General features: G+C 40.7%; 2 protein-coding genes across 2 annotated transcripts; one reads left to right on the top strand and one right to left on the bottom strand.

Annotated features, from left to right (window-relative positions):
* The first annotated feature begins 14 nt into the window (after window positions 1-14).
* dhx29 (DEAH (Asp-Glu-Ala-His) box polypeptide 29) lies at window positions 15-10,026 on the top strand. Its single transcript, XM_030742888.1, has 28 exons — window positions 15-308; window positions 651-724; window positions 824-937; window positions 1,028-1,157; window positions 1,252-1,394; window positions 1,476-1,613; window positions 1,814-1,940; window positions 2,019-2,177; window positions 2,824-2,992; window positions 3,092-3,212; window positions 3,315-3,698; window positions 3,772-4,038; window positions 4,165-4,308; window positions 4,417-4,593; window positions 4,866-5,006; window positions 5,153-5,297; window positions 5,397-5,517; window positions 5,612-5,696; window positions 5,809-5,897; window positions 6,576-6,704; window positions 6,878-6,953; window positions 7,036-7,260; window positions 7,381-7,517; window positions 7,836-7,926; window positions 8,016-8,318; window positions 8,400-8,531; window positions 9,341-9,437; window positions 9,749-10,026. The coding sequence occupies exons 1-28, from the start codon at window positions 149-151 to the stop codon at window positions 9,802-9,804; spliced, it is 4,134 nt and encodes a 1,377-aa protein (XP_030598748.1). The 5' UTR covers window positions 15-148; the 3' UTR covers window positions 9,805-10,026.
* On the bottom strand, window positions 9,691-22,912 carry pstpip2 (proline-serine-threonine phosphatase interacting protein 2). Its single transcript, XM_030742889.1, has 15 exons — window positions 22,793-22,912; window positions 21,993-22,093; window positions 20,467-20,568; window positions 16,258-16,292; window positions 16,063-16,169; window positions 15,912-15,974; window positions 15,249-15,347; window positions 14,417-14,462; window positions 14,137-14,216; window positions 13,955-14,053; window positions 13,429-13,525; window positions 13,236-13,320; window positions 11,969-12,006; window positions 10,893-11,020; window positions 9,691-9,928 (listed from the first exon to the last, which is right to left on the bottom strand). Exons 1-14 carry the CDS (start codon window positions 22,826-22,828, stop codon window positions 10,965-10,967), a joined length of 1,044 nt encoding a protein of 347 aa, XP_030598749.1. The 5' UTR covers window positions 22,829-22,912; the 3' UTR covers window positions 9,691-9,928; window positions 10,893-10,964.

The following is a 22,912-nucleotide window of genomic DNA, read 5'->3' as shown; positions in this document are numbered from 1 at the left end:
CAGCCGAACGGGGCGAAAGAAGAGAAGACCTTTTTTTTTAGGGTCGCTCTCAGTTTGGCGTCTTTTCATCTATCTAGCGACTCGCTGATGTCTCGACATCATTCATGCACGTAAAGGACTCGAAAGCGGGCAGTGTTTGGATGACCTAATGGGTGGAAAGAAGAAGAAATCGGCAGCGCAAGCGACTGCTCCGGCAGCAGCGAGCAGGAGCGGTGCGGCTGCGGCGGGGAACGGAGTGGCGGAGGAGCCGAGGAAACAGCCAGCCTCCAGCAAGCCGGCCAAACCAGCCAAAGAGAGCAAATCTAAAGGTGGCAATCCGTGACAGCGTAAAAACAATCAAATGTTTTCTACTTCCCATGCAGTGATTTCTTTTTATGATTAGGATCAATAATTATGCGCTTTGGTTGCTGCTCAGATGTCCAGATAGATAGATAGATAGATACTTTATTGATCTTGTAAAGGAAATTACTGTGTGACCAGTTGAAGTCTGGTAACTTGTAATGACATTTGCCCATTTATGAGACATTTTCCAGACTGAATAACAAATGTGTCACATAGTTTAAAATATTGTAAATAAAATGTGAATCTTGGATTAACACAAAGTCCGGCTCAGTGGTGTCTGTATATTTCTCTGTCTGTCTTCACTCCAGTTCCGAAGACCTACAGTCTTACCAACACTGCCCAGGTTGACACTGGTGGGGTCTCCGACAAGTCCGTTCTTAAAGTAAGTGCCCAAATCTTATTCTCTGTGTCAGGTGTCTTTAATGTTGGAAAAGCCTTTCATAATGATAACAATGTGTGTGGATTTTACTTGTAAACAAAGGTTGCTATCCAAGCTGACCTGGAGAAGAAGATTATCAAATTGATCAATGACTTCAGACAGGAGAATGGTGACAAGGGGCCCATATCAGGAAGACTTACAAGCAAGAAGTTGCTGGTAAAGACAAAACACTGATTCCTCACAGCTGACCCACACTGAGTTTTGGTGTTGTGCATTCCCGTTGTCATTCTCATAATGTGCTTGCAGGATCTGTACACAGCTCTGCAGAAGTTCAACTTTAAAAGGGAGCACATCGAAGAGGCGATGAAGAGTAGCGTCCTGTACGGAGGAGATCTCCATTCTGCTCTCGACTGGCTCTGCCTCAACCTTAAAGATGGTAATACAGCATCAGCAGTCATTCAAACATCATCATTGTGGGAGTCCTTAAAGGCAGAACAGTAACTTTCTGGATTTATCGTCTGTTTTACCAGAGGAGCTGCCAGATGGTTTTAGCCAGCAGATGCAGGAAGAGAGTCAGAAGAACCGGCCACGGTTCCAGCATCCTGTCCAGCAGAAACCTGCAGCTCAGAGCCCTGAAGCACCGAGCAACACCACCCGCAGAGGGACCACTAAGGTTTGTACTGCAAGGGTGTGTTGGCCAAAAACAGGCGTTCTGTCACACAGTTTCTGAGTGAGTGTGTATGTTGTTTGCCAGGCTACAGAGAAGGACGAAGCTGCCAGCATGAAGGACTGGATCCTAAGGTATGCAGAGCAAAGCAGTGAAGAAGAAGAGGAGGAATCGGAAGGTGGGGAGAAAACATGCAATCCTGAACTGGAGGAAAAGTTTGATCCAGTAAGTACAATTAGAGCAACTTTCTCTTTTTTTCTATTTTAGTTCTGAATAAACACACATTACAAAATGTTAAATTAAGGCTGTGAAATTTTCTTATCAACCTTTGTATGAAGTTAGAAACATGATTGCCTTTTGAAGGAAATGTATTTTAGTATATGGCATGGGCATTAATTTTGTGTGTATTATGTATGGCTTTGAAGAATGACAGGTATTTGATACTGACTGCTCAGCTGTATGACACTAAAGAAGCAGCAGCTGTTGCCAAGACCAAAGCAGACAAGATGAGCCAGAGGATGGCACAGGACAGAATACGTATCATACAGCAAGGTGTGTGCGTCTGTAAGCTTTTATTTTCCACTGATATCTTTTAAACATGTTTTAAACACCATTTTTCTTCCTTTCTAGAAATGAAGCAGCTGGAGTCCCACCCCATGTTCAATCCTGCCATAAAAGTGGTGGACGCACCTCAAAAAGAAAAGAAAACAGTTCCTGTTAAGGAGGACAAAGAAGAGCTCGGCTTTAATTTATTTGAACAAGCTGAGAAGGACCCACCAGCCGAGAAAGGTACGCGGGGCAAAACAAACACTTTCTGAGCTAAACTGACGGACAATAGAGGTTGAATGTGTTTTATGTATCATACAGATACTTTATGGAATGTCATGGGTCAGTAAATTGTGTAGTAACACTGTAGTAACACTGTAAAACGTGTTATGGACAAAAAAAATCCATTCCCATAACTACATGCAAATGTGAGTTTGTCCTCAGCGATGACCTCTGCTCCCGTTTTGGGTTAAATCATAATAATCTCCAGTAGAGTCAGACTGCACAGGTGGTCTAAGACCTTCAAGGAAAATGTCATTTATTTGTGTAAGTAGGAAGATGTTTGTGTGGTTCACACAGAAACAGACATTACAGCAGGCACACAGCACAGGAAGCTATTTTATTTAAAGGGTATCTGTTATGCTCAGTTCAGTATCCTTTACTTATACTCTACTAAGTGTAGCTTTGCACGAATAATGTTGAAAATAATCCTTAGTTAGCTTATACTGGACCTTAGCAGTACCCCTCAGTTCATCCACTGTTTGAAAGAAGTCATTTTTTTTCCCTGTTTAATCAGCATCCACCAGCAGATTTACAGAAAATACAGAAAAGCCTTCAATCAGATCCTTTTGAGGATCTGAGGTTGCTGACCCTTTTTTTTTTCTTGCAGTTGTGAAAAAGAACGAGCCAAAGGACATTCGCAACTTTGACTACACAGCTCGCAGCTGGACCGGAAAGTCTCCCAAACAGTTCCTTATCGATTGGGTCCGAAAGAATCTCCCAAAAAGTCCACCGCCGGCTTTTCATAAGGTTGCCTCTGGTAGATATTGGAGATGCAAGTAAGCTGTCTACATGTTTTTGTTTTTTGGTTAATGTACACAGCTCTTCTTAGATTTGTAGGGTTTGTTTTATGTATTCATGTGATGTCTTTGCCTCAGGGTCCGTGTTCACAGGGCTGATGATGTTCTGGAAGTTTGTCCCACCATCCTGACTGAGGACAGTATGCAGGCTCAACATCTGGGAGCCACTCTTGCACTCTACAACCTGGTAAAAGGACAGGTAACACTCAGCCTACATGTTTTGGGGGGCTGCTACATTTTGGCTGTTTTATCCATCTCTGTGCATGCAGTGACTTCTTTCCCCTCTTATTCTCTCACATAGTCAGTGCACCAGCTGCTTCCTCCAACCTACAGAGATGTGTGGCTGGAGTGGAGAGACAGCGAGCAGCAGCAGGAGGAGGAGAGCCGCACTGCTGCCAACAAACCTCGAGATCAGTTCATCTCTCGCCTCCTGACCAGACTCAAACAGCAGCAGAACCAGAGTCAACAACAGGAGTCTCAGGGAAAGCATGGACTGAGCACAGCTGGCGATGAAGAGCCTGAAGAATCGTGGGAGAACCTTGCTGGTCTTGATATCGGGGTGAGAGGAGAAGAGCAGGAGGACAAGAGTGAGAAAAGAGGCGTGAGGAGGGAAGTGGCTGATCTCGAGGCAGCCAGAGAGCTCTTATTAAAGCTGAAGAAGTCACAACTCGCGCTCAAACTGCAGGTAATTAAACTTGAACTTGTTCACATTTGCACTGAATGAAGCCGTGCTATTAAACAAGTATCCTACCTTCAAGGCAGAGCGAGAGCAGCTTCCCGTCTTTCAACACCGACATCGAGTCCTGGAGGCTTTGCAGCGCCACCCTGTGGTGGTGGTAGCAGGTGAAACTGGTAGTGGAAAGAGCACTCAGATTCCTCAGTTCCTCCTGGAGGATCTGTTGACTGGGGGAACAACGGCACAGCCCTGCAACATCGTGGTGACTCAGCCCCGCAGAATATCTGCCATGAGTCTGGCTTGCAGAGTCAGCCAGGAGCTGGGCTGTGAGGATGGACCAGGGTCTAAGGTGAAATGTTTTTTTTTTTTTTTCCATGATATGGTCCTTTGTGTAAAACACTACTTCTTGTGTCACTGTAGCCTGACAGGATATACCGTAACCAGCCTTACTGACCCTGTTCCATTTTGAATTCAGTCGTCATTGTGCGGGTACCAGATCCGGATGGAGAATCAGTCCGGAGACTGGACCCGCCTGCTGTACTGTACGACTGGAGTTCTGCTGAGGAAGCTACAGCATGACCGGCACCTCAGCTCCCTGACCCATATCATTGTAGACGAGGTACTTACAGCTCTCAACCAAGACAGAATTTACGCATTAATCAGGTTTTGGATACATTTCTTCTCCTTCTTCTGCTTTTCATTCAATAAATTAAACTCCATCCCTCAGGTCCATGAACGCAGCGTTCAGTCAGACTTCCTGCTAACCATCCTAAAAGATGTCGTGATGAAGAGATCTGACCTGCAGCTGATCCTCATGAGTGCCACGGTGGACTGTGACAAGTTCTCCAACTACTTCAACCGCTGTCCAGTGATCACCATTCCTGGCAGGACTTTCCCAGTGGAGGTAGGAGAAACTTTACTAGTTTGCTTTTATTCAGTCTCCACCACTGCACCACCGGGCCTGAGCTCTGGATGCTTTTTTTTAATATGTGTTTTTAAGATGATAAATGAGCTGATTTATCTTGTTAGTCCAATAATACATTTTTTTTTTTTTGAATATCACAGATAAGCTGCATTTGTTTCTGACTACTGCAGTTTAAGCTAAGAAGCATGGATAAGGCCAAGAAAAGGATATTTTCAAGGATCCGTGTGTCTTTATGTGTTTTATTTTTTCAGGTGTTTCATTTAGAGGACATAGTGGAGCAGACTGGGTACGTCTTAGAGAAGGACTCAGAGTACAGCCAGAAAATTCTTGAAGAAGAAGAGGAAGTCACCGTCTCTGTCACACAAAAAGGTGGCAAGACTTTGCAGCACCAGGTAATGCTGGCTCTCCACTTTGAATGGCTTAGCTGTTGTTGAGATGTTGCTCGTGCTTCACCGGGACCTTCAAACCAGAGTGGACTGTTACTGTACTGCAAATGATTCTAAATATGAGTTCATCTGCGTGCTCCTCGTTGTTCCAGGAAGTGATAGTGAGAGACTCCTCCTCGGGGTGGGATTTGGGTCCTGACCTCGATCACTTCAGCAGCAGGACTCGACACGTGCTGCAGTATATGAACCCTAACAAGATCAACGTGGACTTGCTTGTTGACCTCATTGACTACTTAGGTATGTAAACTGGCAGCATTCAGCACAGATTCCTTCATGTTCTGTGTATTAAACGTGGATTTTTTTCGGTTTTTTTTTTTTTTTTTGTGGCACCGTCAGACAAAGCCCCACAGTTTGTGGATGTGGATGGAGCCATTCTAGTGTTCCTGCCAGGTTTGGCTCATATCCAGCAGCTCTACGACCTGCTCTCCTCAGACAAGAGGTTTCGGGACAAAACTAGGTGGCGTGCACGCACTGATGTATAGTAATCCTAAACAAATAGTGACACATCAACTTTTCCCTCTATCTCACTGTCACTTTTGTCTGTTTCGAAGGTACAGGATTGTTGCTCTACACTCGACACTCTCATCGAAGGATCAGGCCGCTGCCTTTACGGTGCCCCCTCATGGAGTCAGAAAGGTACTTATGTTGTATGACGTGTATATCTCATTACAACCGATCCTTCTGCGTGTTTGTGTTAAAAAGAAACAGAAATCCCTGATCCGATTCTCTTGTTTTGGGTCACTTTCAGATTGTGTTGTCGACTAACATTGCTGAGACAGGCGTGACGATTCCTGATGTTGTTTTCGTCATTGACACTGGGAAGACCAAAGAAAACAAGTAAGACCTCAAGAACAGCGCCAGAAAAAAGAACCGCTGTTACATATGTACAGCCCCAATACTCAGAAGGCGTTGCTGGCATCAAACTCAAAATGAGCTCATTGTTTTCATGAAATACTAAAATGTCTCAGTTTAAACATTTGATTGTTTTCTATTGTGAATAAAATACATTTTTTTGAGATCTGCAAATCCTTCGGATTGGGATTTTGTTTGTTAAACTATCTCCCATTTGTCGGTGCCAATAAAGAGAAACAGAAACAGGAAGAATCTTTCAGTACCAGTTTTAAAAATAATAAACTTAACTTTAAAAAAAAAAATCTGAAATAGCAAAAATGCTGCTTGAAAGAATTTTTAATTTATATTTTAAAGATATTGAACGGTTTTCCTCATGATGGCGCTAGATAATAAACTAAGAGTGATCCCTGCAGTTATCAAAAATATTATTATAACCTGTTACACAATTTTCAGCCACGAATGTCAGCGCCATCATCGTGAAAGAGAGAAAGTCTCAGTGAAGTCTCTGGAATTCAGTATTTGGAACAATGAATGTCTGTACCGGGTTTTATGATTATTCATTGTCGTTTAGGAACCTTAGAATGATGCCACAAACATGAAAAATAATTACCTGCTGGTTTATTACATGCATAGACATAACTCCACTCTGCTGTGGTCTTTCAGGTATCATGAGAGCAGCCAGATGAGTTCTCTGGTGGAAACCTTTATTTCCAAAGCCAGCGCCCTCCAGAGGCAGGGAAGAGCAGGACGTGTCAGAAACGGCTTCTGCTTCAGGCTCTACCCGAAGTACAGGTGTGGAGCTCATCATATATATCCACTAGAGCAATAAATGAAATACATCCTCATTAGATATGAAGGATGTGGTCATCAAAAAAAAAAGACAGTAAGCAAAACTTTATTCCCATTTTAGGTCATGTGATGATTTGTTTTGCTCCTTTTTTCTTTTTTAACCCCCCTAATTTCAGGTTTGATGTCTTCATGGATTATTCCATTCCAGAAATTCTTCGGGTCCCGCTTGAGGAGCTTTGCCTTCACATCATGGTATCTAAATCGCTCTGATTCACAAAGAAATAAAAATCCTCACGCAGGCAAACTCTTGATGCCTCTTTCTACTCTCTGGTAGAAATGTCAGTACGGCTCACCCGAGGACTTTCTGAGCCGTGCCCTGGATGCTCCTCAGCCCCAGTCGGTCAGTAACGCCGTAAACCTGCTGAGGAAGATCGGCGCGTGTGAGCCCGACAAGCACGTTCTCACTCCTCTCGGACACCATTTGGCGAGTCTGCCGGTCAACGTGAAGATCGGCAAGATGCTCATCTATGGAGCCATCCTCGGCTGCCTGGAGCCCATAGTACGTCTGACCGAGTAACTCCTCGAAAAACAGTGTGGTTGTTTCCCAGCGTGTGAGAATGAGGATTTTATGGCGCAGTTTTCTGTTTTAATGATTGTTTTGTATCATGTCTTGTTTCAGGCGACCATCGCGGCAGCCATCACAGAGAAGTCTCCTTTCTTCACACCAATGAACAGAAAGGAAGAAGCTAACCTGGCCAAAGCTGCACTGGCAGTCGCTAACTCCGATCACCTGACCATCTACGCCGCATACCTGGGGTACAAACTGGTCTGAAGATTTAAAAAGGCTTGGGTTGAAACCCAAACTGTGTCATTTCATCAGAGGACACGTTTATGAAATACAGATTTTTACTGAGATTTTAACCTAGTGACTGGAAGGAGCCCGTTTCTATTGACAGTAACATTAATTATGTGTTATTTATTTATTTATGATTGTGAGTATTCAGGAGACATCATATATCTACTTAAAAAAAACAGCCTGTAAAAAAGCCCATTCTCAGTGTTTGATAAGCTGATTAGTCCCTGTCCCCATTTGTTGTGACCTTTTGTTACCTGTGTTTATTGTCACACTTTCAGGTGGAAGAACTCGCAGGCTGACGGACTGAGAGGAGAAATGTCCTACTGTAGGAAACATTTTCTTAATCGAACAGCTCTCATTACGATAGAGGTAAAGCGTCCCGTCCACTGCATGCTCATTACTTAAATTTGAACTAGGATTAGGATTTTCCATCTAATTTCATCATGTCTTCCATGCAGGATGTGAAGCGCGAGCTGATGAAGATGATGGAGCAGGCAGGTTTCTGGTCATCTCGCTCCTCGTCCTCTTTCGCCTTAAAGCCGCAGGGGGCCTTGCTGTCCAAGCAGCAGATCTCTGTCCTGAATGCTGTGCTGTCTGCGGGGCTCTATGACAACGTGGCCCGGGTCCTATGCACCCCCTCTGTGGATGTGCTCGAGCGCGTGGCCTGCACAGTGGAGACACCTCAGGGCAAGGCTCAGGTCCACTTCTCATCTGTTAACCGGAACCTGCAGACACACGGCTGGCTGCTGTACCAGGAGAAGGTATGGATGAAGTGTGTGTGTGTGTGTGTGTGTGTGTGTATCTGTAATTCACGCTTGCGTTAACACGTTTTTTGTCGGCAGGTGAAATACACTAAGATCTACCTGCGAGACACCACTCTGATTTCTCCTTTCCCCATGCTGCTGTTTGGAGGCGACATTGATATTCAGCACAGAGAGAGGCTTATCACTCTGGATGGATGGATCCACTTCCAGGTCAGAGGTCACAGAGATTACTCCATGATTAGCTGAATATAGTATAAATTTGAGTACAGCAAACTCATTGTCATGTTCAAGAAACCAGTTTGAGATGATTTGTGACATGGCGCGCTCATCAGACGATGGGATGGACATGGTCAGTAAATACTGTGGTGTTTAATGGGGGACTAAGGGGCTTAAAGTGGCCCAAGAAAATCTGTTCCACATCATTACACCACCACCACCACCATCCTGCCATGAACCTTTGATACAAGGCAGGGTGGATCTATGATTTCATGTTGTTTATGCCAAATTCTGACCCTACCATGTGAATGTTGCAGCAGAAACTGAGACTCAACAGACCGGGCAACATTTTTCCCACTTTCTTTTGTCCAATTTTGGTGAGCTTGTGTGAATTTTTAGCCTCAGTTTCCTGTGCTTAGCTGACAGGAGTGCCACCCGGCATTGTGTTCTGCTGCTGCAGCCCATCTCCTTTAAGGTTTCAGTGTTGTGCTATCAGAGATGCTCTTCTCCCAGCAGATCAGCAGTTTCTGTCTGGTACCAGCGACCATGCAAAGTCACTTAAATCACTTTTCTTCCTCATTCTGATGCTCAGTTTGAACTTCAGCAGGCTTTTGAGACCATGTCTACATGGCTAAATGCACTGAGCTGCTGCTTGTGTGAGATTTAGATTAATGAGCAGCCGAGCAGGTGTACCTAATAAAGGGGCTGATGAGTGAACATGTGTTTGTGTGTGTCTCTTAAATCGCTGTGTTACTGAAAAGTGGCGTGTAATTAAATTTTCCTTGTGTTGTTCTCGTTTAAAGGCTCCTGTGCGCATTGGTGTGATCTTCAAGCACTTGAGAAAACTGATGGACTCTTTGCTTGAAAAGAAGCTCGAGAACCCGAGGATGAGTTTGGAGGGTAACCCAATACGTCCTATCAACACACAACGTCTGTGGCGCCACATAACATATAATAGATAGTAATTATTTCTTATACTGGGATACAGACAAGTGGATTTTTTCTTTTCACTCAATTTTCTTCACTCACTCTTATGTGGAATTGGAAATTCACTAAACTTCAGGCGATAAAATTTCAACCAAGCTGTTTTAATTAAGAATGATTTCATTAGAAACGAAGCTTCTTTCTTACATCTTTTTATTTTTAAGCCAAGTTGCTTATCCAAGATACAATATCAAACAGACTGATCTAACTGTGCATTCTGGATGCAGGTGAGGCGACCATCCAGATCATTCTGGATCTGATCAAGTCGGAGCATGCCGTGTAACGTCAAACCAACAGAGGATCTGAATTCCGCTTCCATATGCAGGAGAAACACCTGAAGATGCATAGCAGCCAATGGACAGAGGAGCTGACTCTTCCCAGGAACGCTTAACTCACATTGAGGAGGACTGTACAATTTGAAATGCATAAAGACATGCTGAAATGTAAGAAAGATGGCAAACATGATCGCAAATGAAATAAAGTTGGGTTTGTTTTATATTTGAAATGGTTATTCTGTCATGGATGATCGTCACAATAAAATATTATACCTAACATGTGACATGTACAAACACAGGGATCAGAAAGAGCCTCAGTTTACTGTCCTGTGCAAAAGGCGTACTTGTAATTTTTTTTAAAGTGGGCTGAAGAACTATTCCTGAAGACTAAATAAATGGCAAGAAAGCTGCCTCAGAGAGTTCAGACTGTGTTGAATAAAGGTGTCGCACCAAATACTGACTTTCAAGCTTGTTAGAACTGTAAAAATTCAGTTTTTCCTCATATACTGTATTTCCACGTATGTTTGGACATGCTTCAATAAATTGATGCACTTATTAATAAATATAAAGAATGAGGGGTGTCTCGAGACTTTTGCACAGTACTGTAAGAACAGTTTCATAGATAAATGTATTTAGAGGTTCAGTGAAGAACAATAGTTTCAACAGAACCAAAACCACATCAGTTGCAGAATAAAATGCCATCAGTTTCCTTTTTACTAAAAATTAGGAGTTGTTGATATCAGTAGAGCAAATCCAAAGTGCAGCTCTAACAGTCCTCCAGTATTCAGACTTTATAGATCATCATAACACCGTTCAGAGCATGAAACACTTACTGACTTGAGAAGACTAAAAAATTATTGTGTGCAGGTTAAACAAGGGACTTCCACTTGATTAGGTCAGCTCACGTGACATTTTCACACAGCAAAAACATAATTTAATCCTGTTTTCATTTTAACAATAGAATCAAGACCCTTAAAATACAATGTTTGCTATACTTATGCCTAAAGGTCTATGTACACTTATGACACAAATCTTCCCTTCTGGTCTGACTGTCCTTTTTACAGGAAATCATAAAAGAGGAAGTGAGGAGACGTACAAAGTAACTCTGAGGTCCGACACAAAGAACAGTCCACAGCGTGTGCAGAAATTCTTCCAGCAGATATGTGTGTTAGTACTGGATAACACTGTAGCCTGCGTCCTGCACTGTTGAGTAGTGCGACTCATCTGCATAAAAGCAAACATGAAAAAAACGTCTCTAGACACGAAAAGCAGAAGCATGTAACATATTTAGTAGCCAGAAGACTGATATGTAAATGTGAACATTTTCAGTGCCGGGTTTGATGGGCATTTACCAATACATAAAATGCAAATACAGTATGCAAAATAACCAAAACTGGCACATGGCTGGAAACTGGTGTGATTTCCTGGTTGTTATGACCCACAATACTCTGCTCCAGCTACACAACAACAAGTGGGTCAAAGTTTCATGTGCAAAAATGAACTTTGAAGTGTTACAGCCTTTACATTTAGATTTAATGAAATAATAGTTAATGACACCCTGACTTTTTTCTACAGTATCAGCAGCTGCATGGTGAAACATAAAAACAGCACACAGAGCCAACTAATCTATGATGAGTTAACTAGCATTCAATGTTATTATTAAGCTTAGAAAAACAATCCATAATGCCATTTTAATTATTTTCTCAGAAGCACAACCCCTACAGCTGGCAACAGTTTGGATAATTGGTTAATCATTTCATAATTTGCCAGAATATCTGAACGTTTACTTGTACTACAGTTTCTGTAACTGTAAAGTCTGAATTTAGGTTTGGCTGTTGATCAGAAAAAAATCAATTCATTTTAATATTTTCATTTTTTTTCCAGTATTTTCTGTTTGTTGTAAAAGAAAATAATTATTGAATGTATTCATAATATTTGCTGGTTGGAGCTTGCTGGCTTACTTTTCTGTGGGTGTTAGCAGAAACATGGAAAACAATTTTAATTATTTATTTATTTATTTTTTTTAATAAAACATTGATGAATTGATCTGTTTTAACTGCAACAAATGATATGGAATGAATCTGGGACTTTTCAGGGTGTATCTGGGCTCCTTTCCAGGTTGGTAACCTACTTTTGAGAGTGCACTCTATTTATAAGTACAAACAAACATACCGTTACTGTCCTGTGTTGGCTGAGGTAATGGCCCCCTCCTGCAAAAACACAAAACAAAGCAAACAATTAGAGATGTCCCACCAATGCTCTACAAAGGTGGCAAAACCCCACAGATTGGCTGTGTATACCCATGTGACAAATCGATTAGAATTAATCAATCAATTATAGATACTCATGATCTCAGCTCATTATACGTATAAAGCACACCTGTCCACAGAATCAATTTCTTCCATTCCAACCTCTCCACCACCATGGGAAAGACCAAAGAGCTGTCAAAGGACGTCAAGGACAAGATTATAGACCTGCACACGGCTGGAATGAGCTACAAGATCATCAGCAAGAAGCTTGGTGAGAAGGTGACAACTGTTGGTGCGATTATTCTGAATTGGAGGAAATATAAAATGACCATCGCCCTCAGTCTGGAGCTTCATGCAAAATCTTGTTTACAGGTTGAGGATGATCATGAGGAAGGTTGTGGATCAGCCAAAACTACATGGGTGGAGCTTGTTAATGATCTGAAGGCAGTTGGGACCACAGTTACCAAGAACAGCTTTGGTAATGTATTACGCTATGATGGACTGAAATCTAATAGGGTCCACAAGGTCCCCCTGCTCAAGAAGGCACGTGTTCAGTTTGCCAGTGAACAAGTTCTTTTGGCATCAACTCAACCTGCTGTGTTTGCAGGTAGGGAAAAACTGAGTATGATCCAAAGAACAGCATCCCCACAGTCAAGCACAGAGGTGGAAACTGCTTCGGGACTGTTTTTCTGCTAAGGGTGCCGGACAACAACGGACGGGGTCATGTAGTGCAAAATCTTGGATGAGAACCTCCTTCCCTCAGCCAGAACACTGAAGATGGGTCGTGAGTGGGTCTTCAAGCGAGACAATGACCCAAAACATGCTGCCAAGGCAACAAAAGCGTGGCCACAGAAGCACATTAAGGATTGAGGTTTGGAGACCTCCAACCCAACAACAACAAACATCTCACCAACAAGGTTTCTCCACCAAGTACTAAGTCATGTTTTGTTTGGGGATCAAATACTTATTTCACTCAGTGACATGCAAATTACTTTATTACTTTTATGTGATTTTTTTCTGGATTTTTGATTGATATTCAGTCTCTCTCCATTAAAATGAAACAACCATAATAATCTTTGGAAGAGAACAAAATTGCAAATTCAGCAGGGGATTAAATAATTCCCCCACACACACTTTAAGTACTTTAGCAGGCTGGCGGCACCCTCCGCTGGAGTCCTTATCTTAATTACCTGCTGAGCGGCAGAGGCAGTCGAAAGGACAGTGCTCCCGTTGGAGACCTCTGACCAATATAGAAGTTCTCATACACAACTGGAGCTGTTGGAGAGGAAGAAGGAAATTGGTGACATTCTGGCAACTAATGAGACTGTGCTGTTAGATAATGAGTTCCCTCTGATTGGGTGCAGTACTGTCACTGACTCACACCTGGTGGTTTGTCACCAGTCTGTCTGAGGTTTACAAAATGCTCAATATCTTCCTGGATGTTGCACTGCTCCAGTGACCTCCTCACTTCCTCATACAGCTATGCACACATGTAAAGGGAGACAGTAAAACAAGATCAGAGTCCAAACAACCCACACCAAAGATAAAGAGATATAAACGTTGCCCAAGAACTTTAAACCAGAAATAACTGTATTTTGCCCACTTACAGATAGTAGAACAAGCTGCAAATGCAACATTCACCATATAAAGACATGTTTATACAGAGACTGAGATTAGCAGTCATTTAGAGTTGTGTTTTTGTTCATTTGTGTTAAAGTATAAAGTTGAAAACAGCTGCCAGCTGCAAGGTTAGTCAAAGACCAGCGAGAGAGACCCAAGACAGTGAAGTGAGCTAAAAGACACTAAAGTGGTCAGAGAGTGACCTCTCCTACATTTTCCATCACCTGAACTTGTTAAAAAAAAAATACCGAGCACTGAGGTCATAATAACTACAGTGTAGGGATTTTACCTCATCGCTGGTCACACATTGCTGAGATAGCTGGTTGAGGTGAGTCCAGACCGTGTTTCTCAGGAAGTTGATCCGCTCCACTGACTGCTTTTCGAACATCTGCGGGTACAACAAAACAAAGTCACTCAGCTCATTTCCGTAATGTGTGCTAATGTTTGACTGAAGGTTAGTTGCAGTCTCACCTCACAGGCTTTGACATGCTCCTTTATCCAGTCATCTCTAATCTTTCCCAGTGTGGTGACATTCTGCTGGTATAACTTGTCTGCAAAAAGTACAGAGTCTAAAAAGCATAAAGAACCAAAATCTGCTGCATCAGTAGAGGCATTACAGTCAGGGGCCAAAGGAATGAAGCGAACAACATGCTGAATCCAAAGGCAGCCTGCCATCATCATCATCACAGAGTGTGTGATTGGGTTACTGAAAGGTTTAGCCCTTCCATCCTGCTGTTGTTTAGTATCTTACCTGCTTCTTCTGCAGTCTGCTTTGCCTGCTGTGCTTTTGAGCAGAGCTGAAACGTGATAAAAACAATACAAAAAAGTCAAATTAGAAAAGGAAGTCTGAGGTAGAGAGCCAAACTGTGTTTACCAGAATATGACACATTTCTTCAGCACAGCACTGCTTAATCTGAGAATGGACTTGATAAGAAGTATTTTTGTCAAGTATAAAAAAACAATAAGTAAAATCAGACTTTTATTGTTTGCTGCATTTTTTTTTTCCAGTGCATCTAAAAATGTGCATCAAGAGCACCTCTAAAACGGAAATAAGAACTCAAGTGTTAGATGGGCTGGTACTCACGTAGCTTTTATGGACCGTGAGCACTCAAAGCAGTTTTTTACCACAAGCCACACACACACCACACCACACCACCCCCCCACACACACACACATATAATGCTTTATTTTAGTTCTTTAAGCACTTTCATGTTTTGCACACACACTCATACTCTGGGGGATGTATAGGGTCACTTTGAGACATGCAAACTGGAGGGGCCAGCTGTTATGCTTTTTGGATTCTTTAGGATTACAATTTTTACTAATGATTCACAACTTCCTAAAAATAAAATAATAAAAACTCTTGAACAGAAAGTCTGACGAGTGATTTACATCAGTGATATCAAAGTAGCAAACTCCTTAATTTGAGATTAATATAGATTTACGGGTGTAAGGACTAAACAGAGTTCAAGGTTCAAACTCCAAACCTGGGGAAAATAAATGATATAATGCCTTTATTATTTATCCTTCCATTCTTTTCATATCACATTAAACTCTGATGAGTGGGGGTGTCTGCTGAGTACCTTTTCCATGTGCTTGGTGTTGTTGGTGTTGGTGTTTCGGTTCACGTTCTGATCGGCTTCTTCTTTGTCTCGACACTTCTGGTCATATGTCTTCTTTGACTGGAGACAAAACCGCAGTTTATGCTTTACTAATGTATTTTGGCACTATGCTAAAAATATCTACTGCCATTTTTGTTGGTGCTACCATCTGATTTTTATAGTCATATGAGCCTTAGATGACAAGTACTTCTACTTTTGGCAAGGGTTTTAATGGTTTTAAATGATGCCCTGCTCTTCACTTCCCAGACTGGTAAACATAACTTCCCCTCACCAAAGAGGAAGAACAGAGAAGGGATAGAAAGGGTGTTTTCACAACACAATTGAAACTCCTCTTACATGAATCAGTAATGGATGATCTGCTGGGGCTACCTCGTTTAACTACTTCTGGTTTTCATTTTACTAAACATGAGACACAACACAATCTTGGAACTGCAGCTTTGGTACCTTAAAAACGGAAAAAGGAAGTGCTTTTGACTTTGGTTTTGCAGGCCAATCACCTTCATGTGACTGAATGCTCATCAGATCATCTTATTATTAACATATTTCAAGGGAAAGCAGGAGAAATGTTCTTGCAGAAAAGTAATTAACTCTGATAGAACTTCAAACTTTTCCATATGTACTTACATCCATTGTCTTCTTGTACTGTGTGGACTTCTGTTTGTGGAGAATATCCATTTGTTGTTCTATCTAAAATAAAAGGTCCAAGCCCATCATCAATTTAATGTATTACTTGAATGCCGTTAAAGTCTCAGTGCATTTCAGTGCAGATAAAAACCTTTTTCCTTGCTTCTTTCTGCTTTTCTCTGAATTCTTCCAGTTTCTTGGCCTCCTCCCTCATATTTTGTGACAGTTGTAAATGTGACAGACTCACTTGTTCAGTCTCTGCAGGGTAAACATCTAGTTCAGACTACAGTCTTTATACATTTTACAATCAAGACAGCATGATTAAGGCAAGAAAGAAAGTGCTCACGTAATTTCAGCATGTCCAAGGATCTCTTTAATGTACTGGAAAAGGAGAAGAAGAGATTACTTTAGGATTGTACACATTAAATCTGGGTAAAATTTGTATACAGTAGACTATGACACACACTTTATATTACAGTAAAAAGCATCACGTGACATTTCTGACCACTTTTTATTTGAAATTCATTTGTAATTATGCACAATGGTGACTATAGCCTTGTTTAAGATTGAATGCATCAACCTTAAACAGTGGTATATCAAATTTGGCATTCCCCAAGGATCCATTTTAGGACTTCTTCTTTTCTCATTATACATGTCATCCCTTGGCTCTAGATTTCAAAAAAACAATATTCACTATCACTGTTACGTAGATAATACTCTATGTACCTGATACGCTTGACAGTTCAATGAAGAACCTATTTGACTGTTTGGAAGAGCTCAAATTCTGGATAAAAATGTCCTTCAACAAAATTATACCAAAATCAAAGTTATTTTATTTGGCCCACCAAGCTCTATAATTATCCTAGTCCAGTCACTTGGTCCACTTTCCAATTATGTTCAAGTTGTAGTTAAAAATCTTTTTTATGAATTTTATCAATCAGATTAGCAGTGTTGTGAAGGGAAGCTTTTACCAACTGAGAGCCATCACTACATTAAAAACCAGTTTTGAGTGACGTTATGCACACATAGATCAAGAGTTGCCTGCCATATTTGGATATAATACAACCACCAGTTGTGAGGGAAAAATGTGTATTCCCTGACTATTCTGCAAGTGGTTCCTGGAGGCTTCTGGCTATCGCTAGATAAATTCAGTTATGAAGAGGGTGCTGCACCAAAAATCTTCCTGTAATTGCTTTGGTCACTAGCAGGTTGCTGTGGTCACCTGTATATTTAGATTTCTCTATCTAGTCGACAGGAAACTCAGCATCTTCCATACAAACTACAGGTGAACTGGAATGTGTGGAAGCAACCTGCCGTCAACTTCAAAGCGATGTGCGATGAGCAAATCATTTCCAGCACAGATGCAGCTTCAAAGTAAAAGCTGCACCGCAACGCTTCTGAAAAGGTTGGAAGTTTTACTTTGAAGGCAAACGGTCGAGTTTGCGCTGCACTTTTCACAGTTTCATTACGGCTTGCAGAGTAGCTGGGGAGGGTTTCTAGACAAGTCGGTGCGTTCCATGCAAACTACAGGCAACTATAGCAATCTGCTAGTGACCGAAGCAATCACAAGGAGGTTTTGAAATACAGAATTCATTTCAAAATTGTATTTTATTTTTTAAAATCCTCCGTGGATCAGCTTCACAATATATCATGGATCTTTTAAATCCATATTATGCCTCCAGGACCCTGAGGTCAACCTCCCAACAACTTGTGTCAGTGCCCTCTTCTCGACTAAAAACTAAAGGTGACCAGGCCTTTGCTGTTATTCCTGTTGATACTCCTGTTTTTGATTTGCTATACAAATAAAAGTGACCTGTCAAATGCATCCATACAGTCTGTTTGCACATCTTACTAGCAGAGCTATGTAGCATTTAGCTGATAACTCAGCACCCTGTCATCTTGTCCAAATATGATCACTTCTGTTTCAAAACAAAACAAACTTGAAAATTGCACAATCTATTGAGCCAACAAGCAAGCACGAAAATGAAATGAAACTGTTTAAAATACTCTGGTAAAATTTTAAGGAATACTGAAAACACATCAGATCTTAAAGAGGAAACAAAAAAAAAAAATCACGCTGGATATCTACACTGATATGGACCGTGCAATGTGTTAGGAAAGAAAGAATCATTTGACAGAAATGAAAATGATCAACCTACAGAGGGCTGAGTTCAAGAAAGACATTTTAGAACAACGTTTTAAGGCAAGACAATACAAACAGGAACGGATTACAGAAGCACGTGAACATTTCTCAGACATTTCACACCTAAATTGTCTGCATAATACTAAACCCAAAAAGGTGGTTAATAATATTAATTGTATTATACAATATTCTCCTTTTTCCACTGAGGTAAAAAAAACATCATAAATAAACAAATAAATAAATTGACATATCATCAGTTCAGATCCCTCTCTTAAATCTTTACAGGCACCACCTAGGTTTGTTTATGAGAGATCTCCTAATCTGAGAAACTACTTAGTTAGATCCTGCCTCCCCGATCCATAAAACTAGTCACTTCCTCAGAGATATACCATCTGGCAATTATAACTGCGAGCATTGCACTCAATGCAATTTCTCTCACAAAAACAAAATCTTCCATCACCCACGATCAGGTAAACCCTACAGAATAAAGGGCATCATTACATGTCAAACCACTAACGTCATAGTGTGGTTTGGCCTGTGTTGGCAAAACTACACGACAGTTGAAAACTAGAATATCAGAACATCGCTCAAACATCCGTAATCATGATGCTAAAAGCTTGGTTGCAATCCATTTTACTCAGGCTTCACACAACGTATCTTCTTTACATTACTGTGGCACAGAAGCCATTAAACCATCCCGACGTGGTGGCAATATTAATTCTCTCTTACTTAAGAGAGAAGTGTATTGGATATATACCCTCAACACCTTACTTCCCTTTGGTTGTAATGAAGAATTTGATTTGAGACCCTTTTTGTAATTTTCTCTTTTTAATATTGGGTCATTATCCTTTGCCACTCCTATTTCATTGTTTACCTATGTGTTCCACTTTTCTTGGGCGCTGTTGTTTTTCATCTTGTTGACTCTTATTTATCAATATATATTATCTGTCCTTGTGATTAGCCTCTAATAGGATTTATTTATTTCTTAACTTGGCCATTTGGTTTGTAATACACATGTTAGGATTTTATATTGAAAAGTCTTTTTAATGTTTTCAGCTTTACTAATTTATTTCGACTATTTTTTGTGTGATTCCCTCCCTTTTTTTCAATCACAACCACATGACCACCTTAAGAGTGGGTGGATATATAAACATGTGCATTACATTACCTCATTAAGTCTGAAGAAGGGCATGTTGGCCCGAAACGTCACCTTTTAAAGGTCTGTTTGGATTAAAATCTTTTCCAGGAGCGCTCTGGTGTGCGGATTTCTTTGTTTTTCACTGAATTCAAAGAAACCTGAAAATCAAAGTGAAAAAATAATGTGGCAGACTAGTCCATTTTGCCAAAATTTCATTGTAGCAACTCAAATGGTTCTCAGTAGTTTGTATGCCCCCCGCCCCACATTTATGTAGGCATGCCTGACAATGTCAGGGCTCCTAATGAGTGTCCTGGGGGATCTCCTCCCAGATCTGGACCAGGGCATCACTGAGCTTCTGGACAGTACAAGAAACGTGGCCATGAAGAAATAGCCCAATGTTGTATAAAGTTATAATGTGTATGTTGTAATGTTCTTTCACAATATCTGTGTTTTTATTTTACACTTTTTTACCACTTACGGACAAGGAACCAAATGTGGTAACTTCACTGACCTTGATTTTCTACATGAAAATGAAACATTTTGAAAAAAAGAAAACTGTTCATGAGGAAGGAAAAGAGTCTCATGGAGTCTTAAGACTTTTTAATACTACATGTAATTTGATACCAGTAATGGTCTGTGATATAACTGCTCTTGTGATAGTTATCTGATGTGTGTATGCTAGATAAAAAAAAATAGGGTATGGTTGTTATTTTTCACTTGTCAGTAAATAATGAATAAGAATTTGCTATACCAACTTCCCCTTTTCTGCCCCTAAAGTGAAACTGACCTGCAGGCCTCTGAAACAATCTCTCTGAATCTGTGACATCTTGATACTTGAATTTTAGAATGAGTCAGAGCGTTCAGTCTTCTCTAGAACAGATCGACTGCTCAGTTGGTAAAATATGCAATGCTTTAAACGAGGATAGGGTGACAGTGCATCTTGACAACAATTCATTCTCACGGATTACCAAGATTGCTGCATAAAACACTTCTAAACTTCGGCTGAGCCAGTGCTGTGCATTGGCAAATGCATTTACTTCAAGTTGAAGTAGCTCTAGTTCACCACACTATATTGATGAAGTAAATTATCATGCTAAGTCATTCCTTCCTATTATTAGTGTAAGAATTCATTAAACAGGAACTAGGCTTGTTGGTATTGTGGCATCAGTGCAGCACATAAAAACTGACAGACTAAAATAAAATTAATAACCATCCATCATTCTCTTCCATGTGTCCAATTCAGAGGGTGGAGAACGAGTGAAGCGCATAATAACAGCATCTCAACACAAAGGGTTGCCTTACTCATCTCACTGTGTCCACACATCTTCTTTGACAAACTAAGGAGATCTTTGGCGTACTTCTCTTCAATTGATGCCCTGAAAGAAACAATCCCTAGAGAGTGAGTGCAGCGTACAAGCATACATGCAAGGAACAGGCTAAACGAAGGTCAGCCAACACACTGCAAATGAATTTACATGGAAAACACATAACAGACATCTCTGACAGGCCATCAGTTTATAGTCATACACCACTTAGGCTTCACTATCAGCCTAGAAGTCATAGATTTACATACTAATTGTTGGTTAACTGATTAGAAAAAAAAAAGGCAGGATAACATTTATATACGTGGCGTCTGTTCTCTCTCTCTAAACAGTCTTTCTTTTACTGTTTTGCACCAGAGGGACAATGAAAAAAATATAGAAAAATTGGACTAAATGTGAAATCTTTGGAAACAAGCTCTCTAAACAGAGTCGATCATAAATGACAAATAGGTGACTCAAAGTCAAATGTCACTCAGCCAGATCTCAAATATAATAATTACACAAGAACAGATCAGAAACAGTTATTCTGCCTGATCAGTTACAAAACACACTGAACGTGCGACTCTAGGGAGTCAAAGCAGGAAGTGCTCAGACTAAGTTTGTCCTCCAGCATGGAATACACAACAGGATGTGCTGAAGCGCTGTTTCTGCAAAATAGCCTGAGAAAAATTTTGTGCGTGACCTAAAAGTTGCAGTTCTTTTGTTGCTGCTCGTTTCACACAAAAAAAACACTTCACTTCTAGCACGTTTCTTTACGCTGCTTTTATTTCAGTAAGTCTTACCGCAATTATTTTGAAAACCACTGTGGTTTAAAAATGCTTTTGATTCCCCAAATTAGGAACTAACAGTTATGTTATTGTGTAATATCCTCCTTTCATAGCATTATGCTCCCTATAGCACATTTCTCCACTGAATCATAAAATAATTGAGCTGATGGTTATGTTGCTGACTTGTCTGTGTCACCGTAAACTGCTATGAAAGGCCACCGAGCAACGTTAACATACGCCAGAAACACCTTTTCTGTTCCTGCTTCATTTCTGCCAGTCTACTGTGATGCAGCAGTGCACAGAATTAACCTTAGAAACTAGGGAAACACTTCCAAATCAGACTACATGACACTTTACCTTATATTAAAAAGTCTATTTTATTTTTTTTTCTGGCATTTAACAGCATTCCTGCAGTGTTCTTTGCAAAGTGTTAGAGGTGGTAGGAAGTGATTTGCTGGGGTCTGAAATACTGGAAAGTCCTGGCAAATGCATGACACAGTGATCCTTTATAATACACGTTATTACATCTCTAACTGGAAGTGCTGCATAAGCCGAAATTTACATTGTACATCTGTATTGCTGCCCGTTACATGCATGGCAACATCTGGCTTCCAATGTAAAGCTTGAACACAATCTTGCAGACCTTTGGTTAGAGCCAAACATGCCATCCAAATATTTTTACATTATTATTTATATGGATGATGGCATTACCTGGCTTTCATGAAATCCTCCACCTCCTTGCATGTCCTCTTGCCATCATTGAGATACTGAATGATGCCATCGTACCCTGTGGTGGAGGTCAGGTCCGAGTTCTGTCAGCAAGATGCCCAGACAGTATTACAGCACGCAGTATTACAACAAAACAGATATCCTAACAGAAACGGAGGGCTCAGGGATTTAGCTGCTACCATGTCTCCCCACGCCCAGCTCTTAATTGTACGACAGGCACGCTCTGGCTAAACTTGTTTAAACAACTCTGCAGACATAAATGAGCACTTTAACTTCAGAATAATTGACTGGGAGTGTAATTAATGTTTTGAACTGTGCATCTCCGTAATTTAGTTAAGGTGAGGTCAACACTTGTAATCAGCTAAGCATACTTTTTATTGCTTTTAAATATATCATATGAGGCCATACTTAGACAATACAAAATCCTGTATGTTGCTTATGTAATGTAGAGGGAGATATTCTGATACTCCGTTGTTCATCTACTGCATTGATAACTTTACTCTTTACTGCACTGAAGGAAACTACAATTACTAATTACACATCGGAGATTCTTACAAAAGTAGATTCCTCAACAGGGCTTCAGTTTGTAATAATTCAGAAACAATCTGAATGCCACAAATGAAGTTTTTCAAATTCTAATCACACGGCATAGAACAGAAACACAATAAAATTGAACACATCCTCTTCATGGTTCTGTCAGAGGCAGCCTTACCTTTCTCTTTTTTTTTTTTTTTAAAGTTATAATCATGAGAATAACTAAAACAAAAACAAACAAAACTCACCCAGAAGAAATCTTTAAAATGAATGTTTTTCATCATCGAATGGAGCAAGCAGCAGGAAGCTAGTTTATCTCAGGTACTCTTTGACCACACAAGAAAAAGTGCCGACTGTATGCTGGAGCT

The sequence above is a fragment of the Archocentrus centrarchus genome, chromosome 12 (genome assembly GCF_007364275.1).
Source record: "Archocentrus centrarchus isolate MPI-CPG fArcCen1 chromosome 12, fArcCen1, whole genome shotgun sequence".
NCBI lineage: Eukaryota > Metazoa > Chordata > Actinopteri > Cichliformes > Cichlidae > Archocentrus > Archocentrus centrarchus.
This window is presented reverse-complemented; position numbering and strand designations above follow the sequence as displayed.

What these genes read in the sequence shown, in the direction of transcription:
- dhx29 (XM_030742888.1), top strand. Translation starts at nt 149, where the DNA reads ATGGGTGGAAAGAAGAAGAAATCGGCAGCGCAAGCGACTGCTCCGGCA. An exon ending in AACTCGCGCTCAAACTGCAG is followed by an intron (nt 3,699 to 3,771) that starts GTAATTAAACTT and finishes CCTACCTTCAAG; the next exon opens with GCAGAGCGAGAGCAGCTTCC. An exon ending in AGGCTCTACCCGAAGTACAG is followed by an intron (nt 6,705 to 6,877) that starts GTGTGGAGCTCA and finishes CCCTAATTTCAG; the next exon opens with GTTTGATGTCTTCATGGATT.
- pstpip2 (XM_030742889.1), bottom strand. Translation starts at nt 22,828, where the DNA reads ATGATGAAAAACATTCATTTTAAAGATTTCTTCTGG. An exon ending in CTTGGACATGCTGAAATTAC is followed by an intron (nt 16,170 to 16,257) that starts GTGAGCACTTTC and finishes TTTACCCTGCAG; the next exon opens with AGACTGAACAAGTGAGTCTG. An exon ending in GACTGGTGACAAACCACCAG is followed by an intron (nt 13,321 to 13,428) that starts GTGTGAGTCAGT and finishes CCTCTCCAACAG; the next exon opens with CTCCAGTTGTGTATGAGAAC.